This window comes from Meles meles, chromosome 10, assembly GCF_922984935.1.
Source record: "Meles meles chromosome 10, mMelMel3.1 paternal haplotype, whole genome shotgun sequence".
Classification (NCBI taxonomy): domain Eukaryota; kingdom Metazoa; phylum Chordata; class Mammalia; order Carnivora; family Mustelidae; genus Meles; species Meles meles.
In genome coordinates this window covers 734864-752326 of record NC_060075.1, presented here as the reverse complement: position 1 = coordinate 752326, position 17463 = coordinate 734864, and the positions used below count along the sequence as shown (strand labels likewise).

The 17463-nt window shown below is 48.4% G+C and overlaps 1 protein-coding gene across 4 annotated transcripts in view; it reads right to left on the bottom strand.

The window, feature by feature from the left end:
• Positions 1 to 17463, bottom strand: part of NCAPG2 (non-SMC condensin II complex subunit G2) — a 63078-nt gene that overhangs the window by 45351 nt on the left and 264 nt on the right. For 2 of the 4 annotated variants that reach the window (XM_046021203.1, XM_046021206.1), the window contains exons 2-8: positions 16114 to 16233; positions 10930 to 11124; positions 10467 to 10581; positions 8859 to 9013; positions 6507 to 6641; positions 3549 to 3643; positions 2308 to 2377 (exon numbers count right to left, since the gene is read on the bottom strand). In XM_046021203.1, coding sequence (XP_045877159.1) covers positions 2308 to 2377; positions 3549 to 3643; positions 6507 to 6641; positions 8859 to 9013; positions 10467 to 10581; positions 10930 to 11124; positions 16114 to 16191 — 843 coding nt within the window. In that variant the 5' untranslated portion in view covers positions 16192 to 16233. Of the gene's footprint in view, positions 1 to 2307; positions 2378 to 3548; positions 3644 to 6506; positions 6642 to 8858; positions 9014 to 10466; positions 10582 to 10929; positions 11125 to 16113; positions 16234 to 16310; positions 16429 to 17463 lie in introns of those variants that run through there. The other 2 variants (XM_046021204.1, XM_046021205.1) reach the window with 2 other exon arrangements.

Below are 17463 nucleotides of genomic sequence, written 5' to 3'. Positions count from 1 at the left end.
CTACATCCTTCCAGCGCCGGGCAAGGAGGCAGAGTCAACCGCTGGGAGCAGTCCAGTGGACCCTCTGGTCTGTGACCCTACACTCTGCCCCACTCCTGGGGTCCCATGGCTTTAGGGAAGGACACGAGGAGAGCCTGCTCTCCTCATCATCTCTGAAACACTCCCTTCACCAAAGGTAATGGCAAACCTCGGCATCACCACACACGGGGAAGCACGCTGACTCGTGACGAAGCGGGGTGTGCGGCACGACCTGCTGAGTGTTTGTGCCACAGAAGTTGAACCTTTAGAACGGACGTTCTACAGGACAACTGACCCAGTTACTTCAACATACCCATGAATGGCACAAGTTTTAAAAACAGAACTCGAGGGGGGAGGAATGCTGAGAGAGTTAAAGGATATAACAAGCAAATGCCATAGGAGACTTATGGATTCTGATGCCAAAAAACAAAAAACAAAAAAAGATACCTTTGAACAAAGCAGAGAAATTTAAATATTTTTTAAAATACCCAGAAATTGTTAATTTTGTTAAGTATGTTAATGAAATTGTACAACCATATTCCTTAGAGATGCAGTCTGAAGTACACAGATATGCAATTTCATATTTGGAACTTGCTTTAAAAATCTGAAGGAAGGGGGGAAGAGAGGGAGAGCCTGAGAAGTACAAAGAGCTGACTCAAACAGTTGTTTTTAATGACTAACACCCATTATTTTTAAAAATTGAGCTTTATTTATTTTTAGTGATTTCTACATCCGAAGTGGGGTTCAAACCCCAGACATCAAAAGTTGCACACACCACCGACAGAGCCAGCCAGGCACCCCCACAAATACCTATTTTTAAAACCACTATTGGAGGGCACCTGGGTGGCTCAGTGGGTTAAAGCCTCTGCCTTCGGCTCAGGTCATGATCCCGGGGTCTTGGGATCGAGCCCAGCATCGGGCTCTCTGCTCGGCAGGGAGCCTGCTTCCACCTCTCTCTTTGCCTGCCTCTCTGCCTACTTGTGATCTCTCTCTGTCAAATAAATAAATAAAATCTTAAAAAAATAAATAAATAAAACCAGTATTGGAGAAAAGGGGAACAAATATCTTTCCCATAAACAAGTATCATGCAGTGATAAAACAATGAAGAAACGTAGGGCAATGTCCTGGTTTTGCCCTTTCCTCTAAAATATTTCACACTGCAAAATGATCGTAGATATTGTCGATAGGGATACGAGCGATCAAGTTTTATCTTTAGAAGTGGAAGTCGGTGATAAACCAAGCTTGAGCTGCATGGGAGCAGGTGGGCAGAAGGGAGCCCCAGACAGCAATCATCCCTCTTCCAGCTACCGGGTCAGCACCTGCTCCCTGAAGAGCAAAGACTCCTCTTTGACTTAGAGTAAACATTTCACTCTTGGAAACAAAATACGTTTGAGAATGTAGTATGAGAAAAACATGAAGGATATTTGACAAAAACACTTTCTTCTGATATTTTTCCAAAAGGGACTTTGAGTCTTACTGCGACCGTGAATTACACAGCCACATCTTCCTAGCGCAGATAGTACAGGCCGTTCAACATCAGCCGTATTCAAGACGGATGTCTTTATAGTCTCAAAAACGATGCAACTAAAACACAACGGGTAGTTTGAGGTTCTAGAGCAGCGCAGCCCAAGAGAAACAGAATCCTAACCACAAACACAATTTTAAATTTTCTAGCAGCAACATTAAAATAAGAAATAGGTAAAATTATTTTAGTAATATATCGTGTTCAGCCCAGTATAGCCAAAACATTATCACTTCAACATGCAAGCAATATTTTAAAAACACATTTCATAGCTATTTTACATTCTGCTCTCTCCACTGTGTCTTCAGAATCTGGCGTGTTTCTCACGCAGCACATCTCAGCGCACACAGGACACATTCCCAGGGCACGGCCGGACAGCACAGGTCTAACAAAGCTACCAAAATGACAAGGGACATCTCAAGGAGTGGCAGGAATCCTAGGTCTGTGACTGAGCATGAAAATATACGGGAATGACAGTGAAATCTCAGTCCCATGGAGTCTCCTTCTCTGGTTTTATTTTCACAAAAAGCATCAACACAGATTTTTTAAATTTTTTTTAAGGTTCTCTTTTTTTCTTTAAGTAATCTCTGTACCCACCGTGGGGCCCAAACTCACAACCCTGAGATCAAGAGTCGCACGCTCTTTCCACTGAGCCAGCCAGGCGCCCCTTCAACACAGATTTTAAGTGACTATCCGTGATGACTTCTTTAGCAACTAGAATACAGCAAAAATAAATGTTAACATTTAATAAAATGAAAAGAAAATACCTCCAATGTTTTCCCGGAGGCCTTCTTCCAAGCTCTGAAATAAACCTCTGCGATGTGCACCATCAGAGATCTATGGGGGGAGAAAAAGTTAATGCAAGTTCAAACCATTAGACTTTTTTAAAGTCTATATATTTTTAGTAGTCTCTGCACCCAAGATGGGGCTCAGACTCATGACCCCACGATCAGGAGGGCGCACTCTCCCACCTGAGCCAGCCGGGGACCCCAAACGATCACACTCTTAACGTGCGTCAGTCCGGGCTCCCTCCTTCCCCAAAGGAGGAGAAATGGCGCCGCAGACTCGTCTGCCAAGTACCTACAGAGACAGGTTATCCACCTGCAGCAGGAAGGAGCAAAGGGAAGAAATTCTGAGAAGGGAAATTGAAGTATCAAACGATCTTCTCCATTCTCAGTCAAGGTTTCCCCAGAACTTTACTATTTTCTGTGAAATTCTGAGAACATAATGAGAGCCAAATTCTTCAGTAAAAAAAAAAATGTTTAATTTTATAAATACAATTTTGACTTGGGAGTCAATTTTTGACTTCCCAGATGACTGATTCCCTAAAATACCAGAGTTCATTTTTCACTCAGTTTAGAAATCAACTGTTCCAACCCAAATATTTTGCCGGTGAGGAAACGGGAGGAAGCGCTCCAGCGAACAGGGCAGCTGTGCCACGGGGATTCGGAACCGCTCAGCTCCGAGGACGCACAGCCAAGCCGGCCTCGCGCACTGAGCGCTGCCCCTGCCGAGCAGCACCCCCTGGCGCTGACAGCTCCGGCTGCAGGGGCTTCCCAAGGCTGCGAGCTCAGCCGCGAGCGCACCCGAGACTCCTGCCCCGCGGGACTCCTCCCGCCACCACACAGCGCTCCGTCCACAGGGAACTGGAAAGCGTGTGCTACAGCCACACGGTATCGGCAGTGCCGCTGACGTGGGATTCACAGCGCCCGAGGCTAAGGTTGGACTGCTGAATACTCTACTTAAAGAAGATCACAAATTAACTCTCAACTTCAGCGTCATTACTGAGAAAGCAGGGAAACACACTCTCCGGCGACGTAACAGCACATGACAAACCCACAGTAAAAACAGCAGCACACAGTGAACAACACATAACAAATAATGTAATCTTCAGAGATAAGTTTTAAAGCTTCCAACACATTAATATGATTTTAAAAAGTCAGGTCAAATAGGATATTTCATCATCAGATTAAGTCAGCACAAAATATTAATTGCCTTTAATACTTACTTTTGTAATCCCTGTAACTGGTTTTTAATGGTCTCATGGATCATTTTAATAAAATTTATATTCCAACTGAAGAGAGAACTAAGAAATCTTCTTCCCTATAAATTAAAAAAAAAAAGATATAATGTTGAAATTGCAACCAAACCAAAAGTTCCCGATAACTACAAAAACAATTCTTTGGATGTTCGGGAACACGAAAGTCTGTTATTCCCAGTGACGGAAGCATTCATAATTGTAACTCAGGACGGCCGTCTGGGCCTTGGAGTGACAGAGCAGGGCAGCAGGGCAATGGCCAGAAGACCGTCCCTGTGGAGGGCCAAGCAGCAGACACCACCGATCTCCTCCTGTGCTCGACCGCAGGGATACACAGACAGGCACCATGCTGCCCAGCAGCTCAGCTAAACAGTCCACAAACATTTCATTCCAGCTCTATCTACATAACCTAAAGTCAAAGAATGCTTACAACTTAGCATTTTGGGGTGGAACGGAACCAAACATCACTTGATTTCATCTTTCATAGATGAGAAAACGGGATTTGTGGAGAGGCTCAACGTCTGCCAAAGCAGAATGTTCAAATAAACATACTCCCCGTGTTCGTCCACACGCGCTAGCCGATGACACGTGACCCTGCAAAGCAGTACTACCTGCCAAGACTCGAAACAGCACACAAAACACGTCCGCCAAGAACACCATCCCCTCCTCACGGCTCGCCCATCCAGCACTACCGTCTCTGCGATCTGCAGAAACGCAACACACTCTGGTACAGACAGCAGGGCACCCAGGCTTGCAACAGGCAAGTTCAAAACAAGTATTTATTGCAAGTAACTTGCCGTTACAGCACAAGGTGTTTGTCCTTTACCAGAATAATGGGAAACTGCACTAACGAAAGTAAGGACTCATTAGGAAACTAAGTTTCAATATAAATTCAAAAGACATCAATCCAAAAAAAGGGGGGGCGATTTTAACACAGACATTCATTTACATCTTTATCACGACTTGCACTTACACGGTGATATGCAGGTCACCATCCACTATGGACAAGTCACTATAAAGACAGCTGACTTGTCTGAACTGCCTTTCAGCTACTTTGCTCTCCTTATACTCAACCACAGTCCTGGAGACGCCGAGGGCACAGGCCTCAGGTACAGCCTCTTTTCCAACAACGATGATGCAGGGGCGCCTGGGTGGCTCAGTGGGTTAAAGCCTCTGCCTTCAGCTCAGATCATGATGCCAAGGTCCTAGGATCGAGCCCCGCATCGGGCTCTCTGCTCGGCAGGGAGCCTGTTTCCCCCCTCTCTCTCTGCCTGCCTCTCTGCCTACTTGTGATCTCTGTCTGTCAAATAAATAAATATTTTAAAAAACCAAACAAACAAAAACAACAAACAACGATGATGCAGTTAGAGCACCTCCCTCCTGTCTTATAGAAGGAAACATGAGGTTCAAAGTAGTCTGATCAAAGCTACCACCCAGGGGCACCTCGGTGGCTCAGTTGGTTAAGTGACTGCCTTTGACTCAGGTCATGATCCTGGAGTCCTGGGATCGAGTCCCACATCGGGCTCCCTGCTCCGTGGGGAGTCTGCTTCTCTCGCTGACCTCTCTCATTCTCTCTCTCTCTTAAATAAATAAAATCTTAAAAAAAAAAAAAAAAGCTACCACCCAGTAAGTGAACAAACAGAGATCTAAAAACAGCCTTTCTAGCCTGGGAGCTGAAGGCTTTGGTCACCGTGGTCAGTACCCACATGCGGCCCTTCACGCCAGTTGGCTGGAGACAGTGCCCAGGAGTGGGCAAAGCATGACCATGTCTTCGCCCGGATCAGCCACAGGACCCTGAACAAACTTCATTTGTGGGCCTCCAAACCAGTACTCCTCCTCCGCCTCTGAGAAGTCTTCCCCACCTACTTCGGGGAGGAGTGACGACTTCCTCCTTTGGCCTCATATGTATCTGTGACGCCACGAGCAATCGGAAACAAAGGGTCTTTTCTGTAATACAAACGAGGACCTTCTCTGCGTCCCCAGCATGGGAATACAGTCCGTGTTCAGTAAAGGACTAGTAAGAATCCCACGAGAACAACTCGGAAGTGTCCAAGAGAACTATGCAAGCTACTCTGTATTTGTTTTCTAAAAACCACGTTAATAGAAGTAAAAAAGATTAAGTTAATTTTAATAATATATTTATGTAAGACAATATATCTAAAATATTATCATTGAAATAAGTATTAAGTATTTAAAAATTGTTAGTGAACATTTTACATTCTTTTCTCAGTGAGTTTTGAATCCAAGTATTTCAGCTGAAGGCCACAACTCGACTGGCCATAGTCCATGTGCTCAGCAGCTACCTATGGGAATGACCGCCCAAACGGACAGTGCAGCAGTACCCAGGAGCTTCTCTCTGGACTGACTAGATCGCAGGAAAAGAAGTCGAGAATACTGTGTGATGATGGTTCTGAGTAAATGCCACCTAGCCTCGAATTAGGGCAGAGGGTCAGGTCTGATCTACTGGGAAATGCTTTCTCAACCTTACTTCTAATTATTCGTTTTTTTCTTTCATTGAAGAAATGAATTTTTTTTTTATTTTGTTAGTGAACATACAGTATAATGTTGGTTTCTGAGTTCAGTGACCATCACTTACCTGTGACACCCCGTGCTCACTACATCACATGCCTCCCTAATGCCCAGCCCCCAGGTAGCCACCCCCCACCCAATCATTCTCAAAGAGCAATCACAGGTCCCCCAGACTCACAGCCACCTCTTTCCATCTGATTTAATGATGAAATACGTTTGCAAATTCACTATTTACAAAATGTGTGAACACTGCTACATGGCAAAAATGTGCAATAAACGTAACAACTCTTGACAGCGAGGCTGCCTCACTAAAACGCTGCGCGCCGTACACAGTGACTCGGGAAAAACGTCCATTAAAAAGCAACACACAAAAATACCAAAACAGAAAAACCGACTTACCTCTTCTTTCTTGATGTATTTCACGCTTATGAAACACTCAAGTAGCATATCTTTAATGTCTTTACTTTCCTCTAAGTCATAATCAAAGCAATATAGTGCCTGGTGAATACGCCAGAGCCGACATATGTCTGCACCCTGGGAATGACACAGAAAGGAAAGATGTTAGTTTTTTAATAAATAATGAAGGTCACATTTCAAATTTACGACCAGAATGTGTTATATAGTAAATAATTACAACTCTGCATCAGCCATCAAAAAGGAAGAAGCCACGGCAAAGGCACACAGAAGCACCCACAGGCAGCACGGTCTGGTTCTGCACGTGGAGCCGAGTCTGCACCGCCCAGCGCGGCAGTCAGGCTGCAGAGCACGGAAGCGTGACTGGTGCACGAGGAACGCTGCGCTCAGTAGTCTTCACTAGCAGTGAAACTTAAATAGCCCCATGCTGCTAGGGTGCCTGTACACCGGCTGCACAGGTGTAAAACACTAGAGACACTGAGTAAAGTCTGGATTTTAAAGCTAAACAAAAAGGCAGAGAAAATGGTTTTTTTTAAACAGAGTTTAAAAAGATAAACCAACAATGGCTTCAGGATAAATCCTGACAATCCCAGGGCGAGTGAGGGAGTAGCAATCTTTTCTGTCATCAACCCGCCAGTTCCTTGGAGGCCACGGTGAGGCAGACCCAGACGGTGGGGGTGTGCTGAAGGCCAAGCCTGCTATGTGTATCAGGAGCTCCAAATGTGCACCAAGCTCAAACCCACTGGCCTAAGAAGTTCATTGCTAGGAATCTGTCATAAGGAAGTAAGGGTATGAGGGGGACAAGACAAAGAAAAATTCCTAAACATCCTTAAATTAGGAATGATCACGTTAGGTAGTGGAATTACAGAGAGTTTCTATCTTCCTCATTTCCCATTTCCTCATTTGCCCAATTTTCTAAGATGAACCTAAGTATCTTTGTTCTCTTGATCAAAGGATAAAACTGTTCTTCTTTTGGAATTCTTTTTTTCTTTTTAAAGACTGTATTTGTTTATTTGACACAGAGAGAGACACAGTGAGAGAAGGAACACGAGCAGGGGGACTAGGAGAAGGAAAGCAGGCCTCCCACTGAGCAGGGAGCCTGATGCAGGGCTCAATCCCAAGACACTGGGATCACGACCTGAGCTGAAGGCAGACACTTCATGACTGAGCCCCCCAGGCGCCCCCTTTTCCTGAAATTCTTAACTCGACACCAAAGATGAAAGGCTGAGAAACGGACCAAGTTCAATCCAATCCTCAACTCTGCGCTCCAAAACGTGGTCAGGCCTAGACTGCCGTCTGGCACAACCCCACCTCCAACAGGTGGAGCCCCTGCACGTGGGCCTGAGGCCTTCCCTACACTCCCGCCCCCTTTCGCCCTTGACCGCACACATCCACTCCGTGCCGCCCGAGCTGGGGTCTGCTCTCAGGGGACCACACTAACGCGGGCAGCGGCTCTCACTCACTGCCTCAGCAGCCCAGCCCTTCTTCGCCGCTAACACCCACTTGGCTAACGGTGGCCCTGTAGCCCTTTTAAAACCGCATTTGCAGGACACCTGGGTGGCTCAGTTGGTTAAGCAGCTGCCTTCGGCTCAGGTCATGATCCCAGCGTCCTGGGATCGAGTCCCACATCGGGCTCCTTGCTCAGCGGGGAGCCTGCTTCTCCCTCTGACTCTGCCTGCCACTCTGTCTGCCTGTGATCCCTCTCTCTCTCTCTGACAAATAAAAAATAAAATCTTTAAAAAAAAAACAAAAACCGCATTTGCGGCAAACAGATGTGGCCATGCGACCCAGTTCTGGATGATGGACACACGCTGAGAACATCTGAGAAGGTCTGGCACCTGCTGCCTCCCTGCCTCTTCTTCCTGCCTGGAACTCCGCCCAAGGGAAGGTGGAGCAGCTCCTTGTACCAGGAAGTGACAAGAGGGAGGACAAGGACCACACACCCCAGAAGACAGAGGAGAAAACCCTCATCAGACTGCAATGTAGATGGGACACTCGGGGGCTCAGTTGGTTAAGTGTCTGCCTTTGGCTCAGGTCATGATCCCAGGGTCCTGGGATTTGGTCCCACATCAGGCTCCTGCTCAGCGGGGAGCCTGCTTCTCTGTCTGCCCTCCTGAATCCCTCTCTCTGACAAATAAATAAAACCTTAAAAAAAAAAATTAAAAAGACCGCAAGGTGGAGCCAGTACCCGCTGTCCACTCCTGAACATCTTGGGCTAAAAAGACCCTAACTGGGGAAGCAGCTGCAGTTAGGCCACTTATGAGCGAACATAATTCCCAGCTGGGGTGAACAGGTGCACTATCAAAGGAACGTATGTATTTTAAAGAGTAAACATACTGTTTTAGTCTCTAGACTCTTCCTTAATAGCATGATAAAAGCAGTCTTTCCCATATCTTCCTTGGCAGGCAGGCCTTTCTCCCACCATATGACACATAAATCCTGAATGGAACTCTGCAGCTTTCTTTCGGATTCAGGTAATGCGTATAAAACACCTAAAACAGAGCACAGTGATTGTCCCGTTAGTAAATAAACAATATTAGTTCAGATTTAATGGTGTAAAGTACTACGACTCATAAAGGTTTGCTAAGCAAACATCAGTTTATGTTTAACTTGCCATAAATTTATATACATTATTTATAGAATATAAACGATGTACCTTGAAAAAAACCCGTTAACTACTGTTATAAAAGCAGACCCTGCAGAATACAGAATTTTAGGACTGGAAGACTCAGAGGGTCACACTGCCCCCAGCCCCTTATTTAAGAGAGGCAGGGATTCAAACTATCCAGACGTAAGTACGCCCACAGGTACCACTGACCCCCTACCCAGGCCAGGTGTGGCAAGCACTAATCCCCTGCACCTGTCCTTCACAGGCCGGCCTCAAATCCCGGCTCACGGGGAAAAACAGCAAAAGCAGTAATTATAATGAATACAAAAACTACAGTGCTTTTATTAACAGAAAAGCTCAAGAAATGAAATGAAAATACTGATAACATGCTCATAACTGAATCCACAGACTTCCCTATGCCATTACATGCTAAGTTCCTGAGTCAGTGGGAAGGAAGGAACGACGAGGCTAGCACTAATCGTTTCACAAAACAGTGTTCGGAGACTGAGAACAACCCGCAGTGACGTTCACCAAGCACTGGGGACTAGTTACATACTCCTCACTAAGACACTGTATTCCAATACACGAACTCTGAATAACACAGATACATAAATCCACGTGGCACCGAGAATGAGGTCTGACGGAGAGTTTGTCACACGGAACTAATTACTGCCTAGGGCGAAGGTGAGGACACTTAGATGATTTTTCTTAAAACTCATTAAAACTTCTTTTGCATCTTTTGTATCTATAAAATAGTTTTATGTAAAAATTCTATAATCAGAGATTCTCACTAATTCATAGTGCTCCTCTTCAATTAATAACTACGGTTTCACAGTTTAGTTAAAACCTGAAAAGCACCATGAGACAAATTTTAATAGTAAAGCTCCCCTAAGAGTCAATAATTATTCCTCAGGTCATGTTCATAACACGTGCCAAGAAAAAAAATGCAATGTCACAAAGGCTTGGTTGAGCTGAGACTTTCTGGCAGTCATCACCAGTTGAGTTCATAGTCAGAGCATTTTCCCTTAGTAAGCTCTGACCACTGAAGAGCTACAGGGTCCTGCACACAAGGTCCTGCAAAGAAGACATTCTGGAAAATCCGCAAACAAGGAGCAGCTGTTATTCAGTGATGCACAATTTTCAGCACCTGAAACAGTTCTACGTGGCGTCAATTGAACGACGTAAAAGACTACTTCTTTGCTCCTTTTCTAGAAGTAAAAGAGCTTATGTGCCCAGACATGCCTTACTACCTCCTCCTACGTGACGACTGCTTCCTTTGACAGAGAACCGCCAGCTGCCCGCTTCTGAACGCGCCACGTCATCACAAGTCAACTCACCATTCAACAGGACCGCACACTCCAGTAAGTCTTCGTAGTTCTCACTCTCGTTTATTACGGCCACAGAAGCAAGAACCACAGATGTAACTGCATGAATTATTTCTATGTTTTTTTTCTACAAATGAAAAATAAAATCAAAGTTCAAGTGATTTAAGATTAACTTAAAATACAATTTTTAAAAGAAATGTGAACATTACTAAATTTATAAAAAAATCAACCCACACTTCTAGCTTCCTCTAAAAAGTGAATTAAAATTTGAATACGGGTCATTTGTGCACGAAGAACAGCAACATCGAACAGAAGACTAATAATGGCAGGATTGGGAAAAGCAGAACTATAATAAACAGATTTCTAATATTCTTAACTTCTAGCTTTAAGTTTCTTCTTAACTTAAAATTCAATTATACACATTAACTAATTTTTAGCAGAGAAAAGGTAACAAGTTTTATATCCGAAGGATGACTCCTACCATTTTTGAATCGTGCTCTGTTTCCATATTGTCTTCACCCTGGACTTCCTCCGTCTGCCACCCAGCCACCGGGCTTTCTAACAACACATCTGTTAACAAATCCTTGAGCCTGTGCCACAGCTCTTCTTTCTGTTTCCTTGACAATTCATCTAGCAATTCATTGAGGCTGAAAGGGTCAGAAGCATCTTTCTGCAAAGTAAATAGCAACTGTTATATTTTAGATACAAAAATTAGTTCTACCCTTTTTTAATGGCACCAAAAGTCTAAGTGCTAAGTTAATTATCATCTCAAGAGCTGAGTTGTAGTTTTGAAATACTTTTCCTACAGGGAAAAGTACAGGAATTACAAGACAGAGAGCAGATTCCAGGACGCCTGCACGGCTACGTTGGTTACATGTCCGCCTTCCGCTCAGGTCGTGATCCCCGGGCCCTGAGATCCAGCCCACACTGGGCTCCCTACTCAGCGGGGAGTCTGTTTCTCCCTCTGACCCCTCTGCCAGCTGTGGGGCTCTCTCTCAAATCAATAAATTTTAAAAATAAGATTAAGATAAAATAATAAAACAGAGAAGCAGCTCCCTCCTCTACCGAATCAGCAATAGTAACCTGGTCTTTGGAGTTTCAAACTTCACCCGCTTAAAAAGACCCTCTCTACCATCAGCCCATCCAGACGTCTACCATCTCCAGGCCTGTACCGAGGGCACGAAAGGGTGCTGGAGCTCCACAACTGGCACGGTATAGCTCCAGCTCCCAACACAGCGAAGCCAACTGAGTTTTTGCAGTTTCTGATCTCCTGCGCAAAGTGGGCCCTCAACACGCACCTCTCACTCATCGTCTCTAGACATCATTCTCTCCCATTAGCCAACGAGACTCCATCGGACCCTCTCAACTATCCTTACAACCCCTGACCCAAGCATTTCCTCTCACTCAGAGCAGATGACCTTACTTATTCTGACACAGCAAACGGAAACCGTCATCGAAAGGGTAGAGGGTCCATTACAAAGGGAACACCGGCAGCTAATGCGAGCACCAAAACAGTCTCATGACCCAACGAGTAAAGTAAGAACCAGCGAAACTGGACGATTGTAAGTAAATAACGAATAACAGAGAGCATCGCCATGCTACAGAACACCGACGAGTAAACACGGAAGGACCATGCAGTTGGAAAATCACAATTTCAGAGCCATTATAGTAACAACTGATTTCGGCAAGAATCATCAGTTGATAGGAAAACTCGTGGGTAGAAGTTTGGTGAGGAGCAGGGTTACTTACCTGAACTCAACTTGCGCCCCAGTGGAGACTACGCATCACTTACGGAAGTGGAAACTTCCTTCTTCACAGGAAGAGCTCTGGTGGCCCACCAACCTAACGTCACGGGTTAAAACTACCTCACCAGTAACGGGACAAACAGACATCATTGCCTCCACTGAGGAAGACAAAACACCACTTATGCAGCTCCTGCCAAAGTGCATAAAATAAATTTAATCAAATAATCAAGTAAGTGCAAACTGAAGGGCAGGCCACAGACCGCTGCCTACATCCTGCACACGTGTCCATGTAATGAGAAATGAAGCAGGGCCAGGAGACGCTCTGGGCTAGAGAAGATAACAAGTCAGACAAAACAGTGCGACCGGCGATACCGAGCGGGGGCTGGACCGGGGAAAAACATGACCAAGTGTGCAGACGGTGGTACCCTTGTGCCAAAGTCAACTTCCCTGACTTTTAGAATTTTTATTGTGATTACATAAGAGAAAACCTCTGTTTAGGCAACTACACACCGAAATATTTGGGGATCAGACAAATGCCTGCAAGAGACTTCCAAATGACTCCGAAAGAACAGGTAAATGCAGGGAATGAAAAAGAAAACACGGCAGATGGTAACCGGCAAATCTGAGTGCAGGGGATTCAGAATTCTTCTGCAACTTTCCTTCAACTCGGCAGTTCTTCCAGCAGCAAAGGGAAGGGCAGGGAGCGTCTCCAGGGCCCTCCAAGGCTACCTCCCGACCCTCACTCCTACCATCTGCCCTCCTCTCCCAGGAAACCTGAGCTGTCCAGGTGTGCACCTGCCTTGGGGTCTTCCCCTGCCCATCCCTCTTGTCCAGAATTCTCCTCCTGCAGTCTCCAGAGGGCCCGTTCCCATGTCTGACAACATCAATTCCCATCCTCTACTGTGTGCCTGTCCCCTCCCCTCTAGAACCGAAGCTCTCTTTGGGCAGAAACTTGGTATATGCTGCACCCCAAGCCCCTAGCAGAACCTGACATCCAGACAGCACTCAGGACAAGCTCCGTAAAAGGCACTTATCCTGGGTCCTGATCCTCCCACTCTCAACAGGAACCCTAGATTCTCGGGGAACCACTGAGGACAGAGTCAGAGCTGCTCTAGAACACTACTTTTGAAATGCAAATTTGTTTTAATGCGAACAACACATAAGGGAACAATTTCAGCAAAAGACAATTTCTGGCTTCCTTAGGTGGGATTTCACAATGCAGAAAACTGCATGCACTGAGCGGAGCCTCGGAGGCACAGAAAACACACACCCCAGACACCTGCCAGCTCCTGGGACCCCACAGGTGCTGCAGACCACACCATCCACACCTCAGGTCCATCCCACCTTCATGACCCACCTTGATACAACCCTCTGACCAGTACTATCTCTTCAACGTTCCCTGTCCTCCCGGCCTGGTCTTTTTCTTCTCTTTTCTTCCTGTCACACAAAGCGTTGGCAGGCTATCCCCTGGGAGCCCAGGCACCCACTTCCAACTGCAAACTTAGGATCTTTTTCAAGATAAATGTCATGTTGGGGCGCCTGGGTGGCTCAGTGGGTTAAGCCTCTGCCTTCGGCTCAGGTCACGATCTCAGGGTCCCGGGATCGAGTCCCGCATCGGGCTCTCTGCTCCGCGGGGAGCCTGCTTCCTCTCTCTCTGCCTGCTTGTGATCTCTGTCTGTCAACTAAGTAAATAAAATCTTAAAAAAAAAGTCATGTTTACTAGGGTATTTGTGTACTTTAGTGAGTGAACTTGTAAAACTACTTCTTAGGAGACCGCCATCTCTTTTAATGTGTCCCTGGTGAGGTTTTGAGTGTCATGCCCTTAACCCCTTGTCGCAGAGTCCTCCTGGTTTTCATTGCTGTTCTGCAGAGCACAGTGATTTTTGGCAATTTCCGGCATCGCGCATGTTGCATTATAGCAGAACTGACTGTATGTAGGCAGGTCCACTTGGTAGGCCTTCAGCTGACTTCGTGACCTGGCTGACCACGTAAAACTGCCATTATTCAACCACCCTGACCTACAGAATGGCATTTCATATCTTTCAACTCAGAGAAAACAAGTGCTGCACAATTCTACATCTTCTCGTTTTCACGTTAATTAAGAGCTACACGGTGACCGAGATACTAAATTACTAAGTGTTACTAAGGCTTGGCACTCATGAACTAAAGCGAATGCCCATGAGTATGAGGACGAGCTCAGCATCCTCCCCAGACGTCCGTTGCCAAGCAACCGTCTGAGGCTCGGGAGCACGTGACCCGGGAAGTCGCGGCAAGCACCCCAGCAGCAGTGTGATCTTGCAAGGACTGTGCTAACCAACCGCAGCTGCTTTGGCCTTCTGATGTTAAATGAACATCACCTCCGCTTCACCATCATCAGGTCGGCCTGTGGTACCGGTGCTGCCACACCAGTCCGCGTCGGCAAGCTTACAGACTCCAACCACACGTGCGTCGCACATCTAATACGATGCGAATCAGCGACACTCCTCCTACAACAGCGTCAGGTAGCATCTAGACAGTCTGCTCTGACGGACCCTTCTGCGATGTGCTGATGTGCGTTCATGCCGGTCATTTTCGAGTTTACAGAGCACCACTTTACAATACAAAATCGTACTAGAAGCTCATTTCCTCTTAAAAAGAAAACTGACGTCATAAATGTTGCTAGCAACAAATTTCCTATTAGGGTACCCTCTACCTCTTAATCACTACTAACTTAATTTCCACCACATGAGCGGAACACGTGAGGTGTGCGTCTCCTGCCCCAGAGCCGCAGTGCTTTAGAGCTGGCTCCTTAGGGTCAGGGCTCCTCAGAGTTCTGTCCTAGGCTTCGCTTCTCTTACTGCACTACCGTTGATCCCGTGCGTCCCCGTGACTGGAGCTCCCCAGTGCCCCTGAGGACACCCAAATCTGTCTCTCCCCAGGCCTCTTTCCTGGGCCTCAGATACAGCTGTCCACACACTGGTGGACATCACCTTGTGCATGGCCCTTGGCAGTCATCCAGAACACCCCACACTGAGCCTGCCTTGCCCCCACGTCCGTGATCTCACTGAAAGGCATCACAAGTCAGACCTTGGAATCTGCCTCAGCCCTGTCCCTGCCCTGCGTCCAGTCAAGCAGTCAACCATCGCCTCACCACCGGGCAGCTCACAAAGGCACCCACATCTCCCAGGCCCATCCGCTAATGCGGCCACCATCACGCAGGGCAGGGCCAGCTCACGCCTCCCCGGGTTCTCGCGTTGCCTTCTTCGTGTGTGCACGTACAACCCCCACGGCTCTCGGGATTAAGTCTCAGCCCACTCCAGTGGCAGGAAGGACTGACGTCATCTGAATCTCGGCCCCTGCCTCTTTCTGGCATTTCTACACCCTAACCCCACCGAACGTCCTCAAGTTCAAACAGCATGTGCCTTCTCCGGTCTTCAAAGCCACCCCCTCTACTCGGAGAGGTCCTTCCCTACACCCATCTTTGACTGGCTGACTTGTCTCCTCTTTGTATCTTAGCTTCCACACCCTTCCCACGGGGGCAGGACACAGTCCATGGCTGGATCTGGGGCCCTCCCACACCCTCGCCCTAGCTTAGCCTTTTGACTCTGGTGGATTTTCCCACAGCATCTACCACAGCACTGTGAAGGACCCGAGCACCAAAAGAGCACGTCCTCCTCACTATGCCACGCACAAACAAGGGGCCGGTAACTATTTAAGTCACGAGAAGCACGCGGTGCGACATCACTTAGCACTCTGACGCTCCCGTAAGAGCAAGCAGGAAATACAATTTGTGAATCGGTGCCCATCAGCCTATTTGAGGATAGTTTTTTTTATTTTAATGAACCATGGTCTCTGAAGATTCACTCAGATAAGTACACTTCATTTGTGGATGTAATTAACAGTCAAATCATATCAAAACTAAATATAAAACTTACATCAAGTTGAACAAACTGCAAAAATTCTCCAATCAGCTCCTTCGACACGGCGTGTACGAAGGTCTCTCGTTTCTCCATGACGGATCAAACGGTTTTTCATACGGCATTTATTCGGTGACCCTAGCAGAAAACACAGTCTTCCTGAAACCTGAATTTGCAAACAGACCTTTTCCTACAAGACATAATTCGGTACTAACATCCGGAATTGCAGCAAACAAACAAAAAGCCATCGAGAGTTTCTGACGCTACCGTGATGTCAAACGAGCTGTAACATCTGAACAGCAAGCCCCTCAGTCTTCACCAAGCTCAGGCCCAACAGCAGGACGTTCCGACCGGTGTCACCGAAGCCGGCCGGCCGCGGGAGGCTCGCCGCCAGCGCAGAGTCGCCAACAGAAGCCGGTTCCAGCGCACGCGGCGGAGGACGTCTCGGAAGCGCCGGGGAGCGCGCTGAGAGAAGGCCCACGGGCGAGAAGGCTGACCGCAGGGCGGACTCCGCAGACCGCCCTTCTCCAGGGCCGCTCCGCTATCACTACAGTCCGGGACCTCGCCGGCGGTCCAGCCGCCCCGGCCACCCGGGAGCTCGTTAGCGGCGCAGGTGCGAGAGGCGCGCGCGGCCACGGCTCTGCCCGGTCCTGCGGGAGCCGGAGCTCGGGGACTGCGCGCAAACCCGCCCGCCTGGGCCTCCCTCAGCAGCGGGGCTGGCGGGGCTGAGCCGTCCAGCGCCCGACCGAGGCCCAGCCAGAGGCGGAGCGGACGCGCGGCCAGGCCGCTCCCGCGAAACCCCGCGAAGCCCCCCGCGCCGTCCCCGTCGGAGGGAGCAGAGCGGAGCCCCCCGGCCCGCCGGGAACACGCAGCCCCGGGTGGTCTGCGGAGCCACGGACACACGACCCGCGGCCGGCCGGGCGGCAGGGAGGGGCCGGCGCGATGACTAATTCCGGCCGCTGTCCGCGCCCGGAGCCCTCGCCACCCCGCGCCTCCGACAACTCTCCCCCGCGTCCGCCCGCGCCCGGCCCCTCCCGCAGCTCCGTCGGAGCACGGCCTCCCCGCCCTCGGACCCGGGCCAGCCCCTCTCGGCCTCGCGCCCTGGCCGTGTCCCCGCGGCCCGTCTGCGGACTCCGGCGCCCCGCCCGACGCGGGGCTCCGGCTGCGGCGTCGTGCCGGCTCACGGTGGCCGGTCCGCGGGCACACGGGGTCCCGCACGGCGGGGACGCGAGCGCTGGCCGGGGACGCCCGGCGCCAGGCAGCTCCTGTGGACGGGGCGGCCGCGCCCCCGGAGCCCGTTCTCGGGACGACGACCGCCGCGAGGGGCGGGGTCCGGGCGGCGGGGGCCCAGCGCTGGGAATGCGGGGC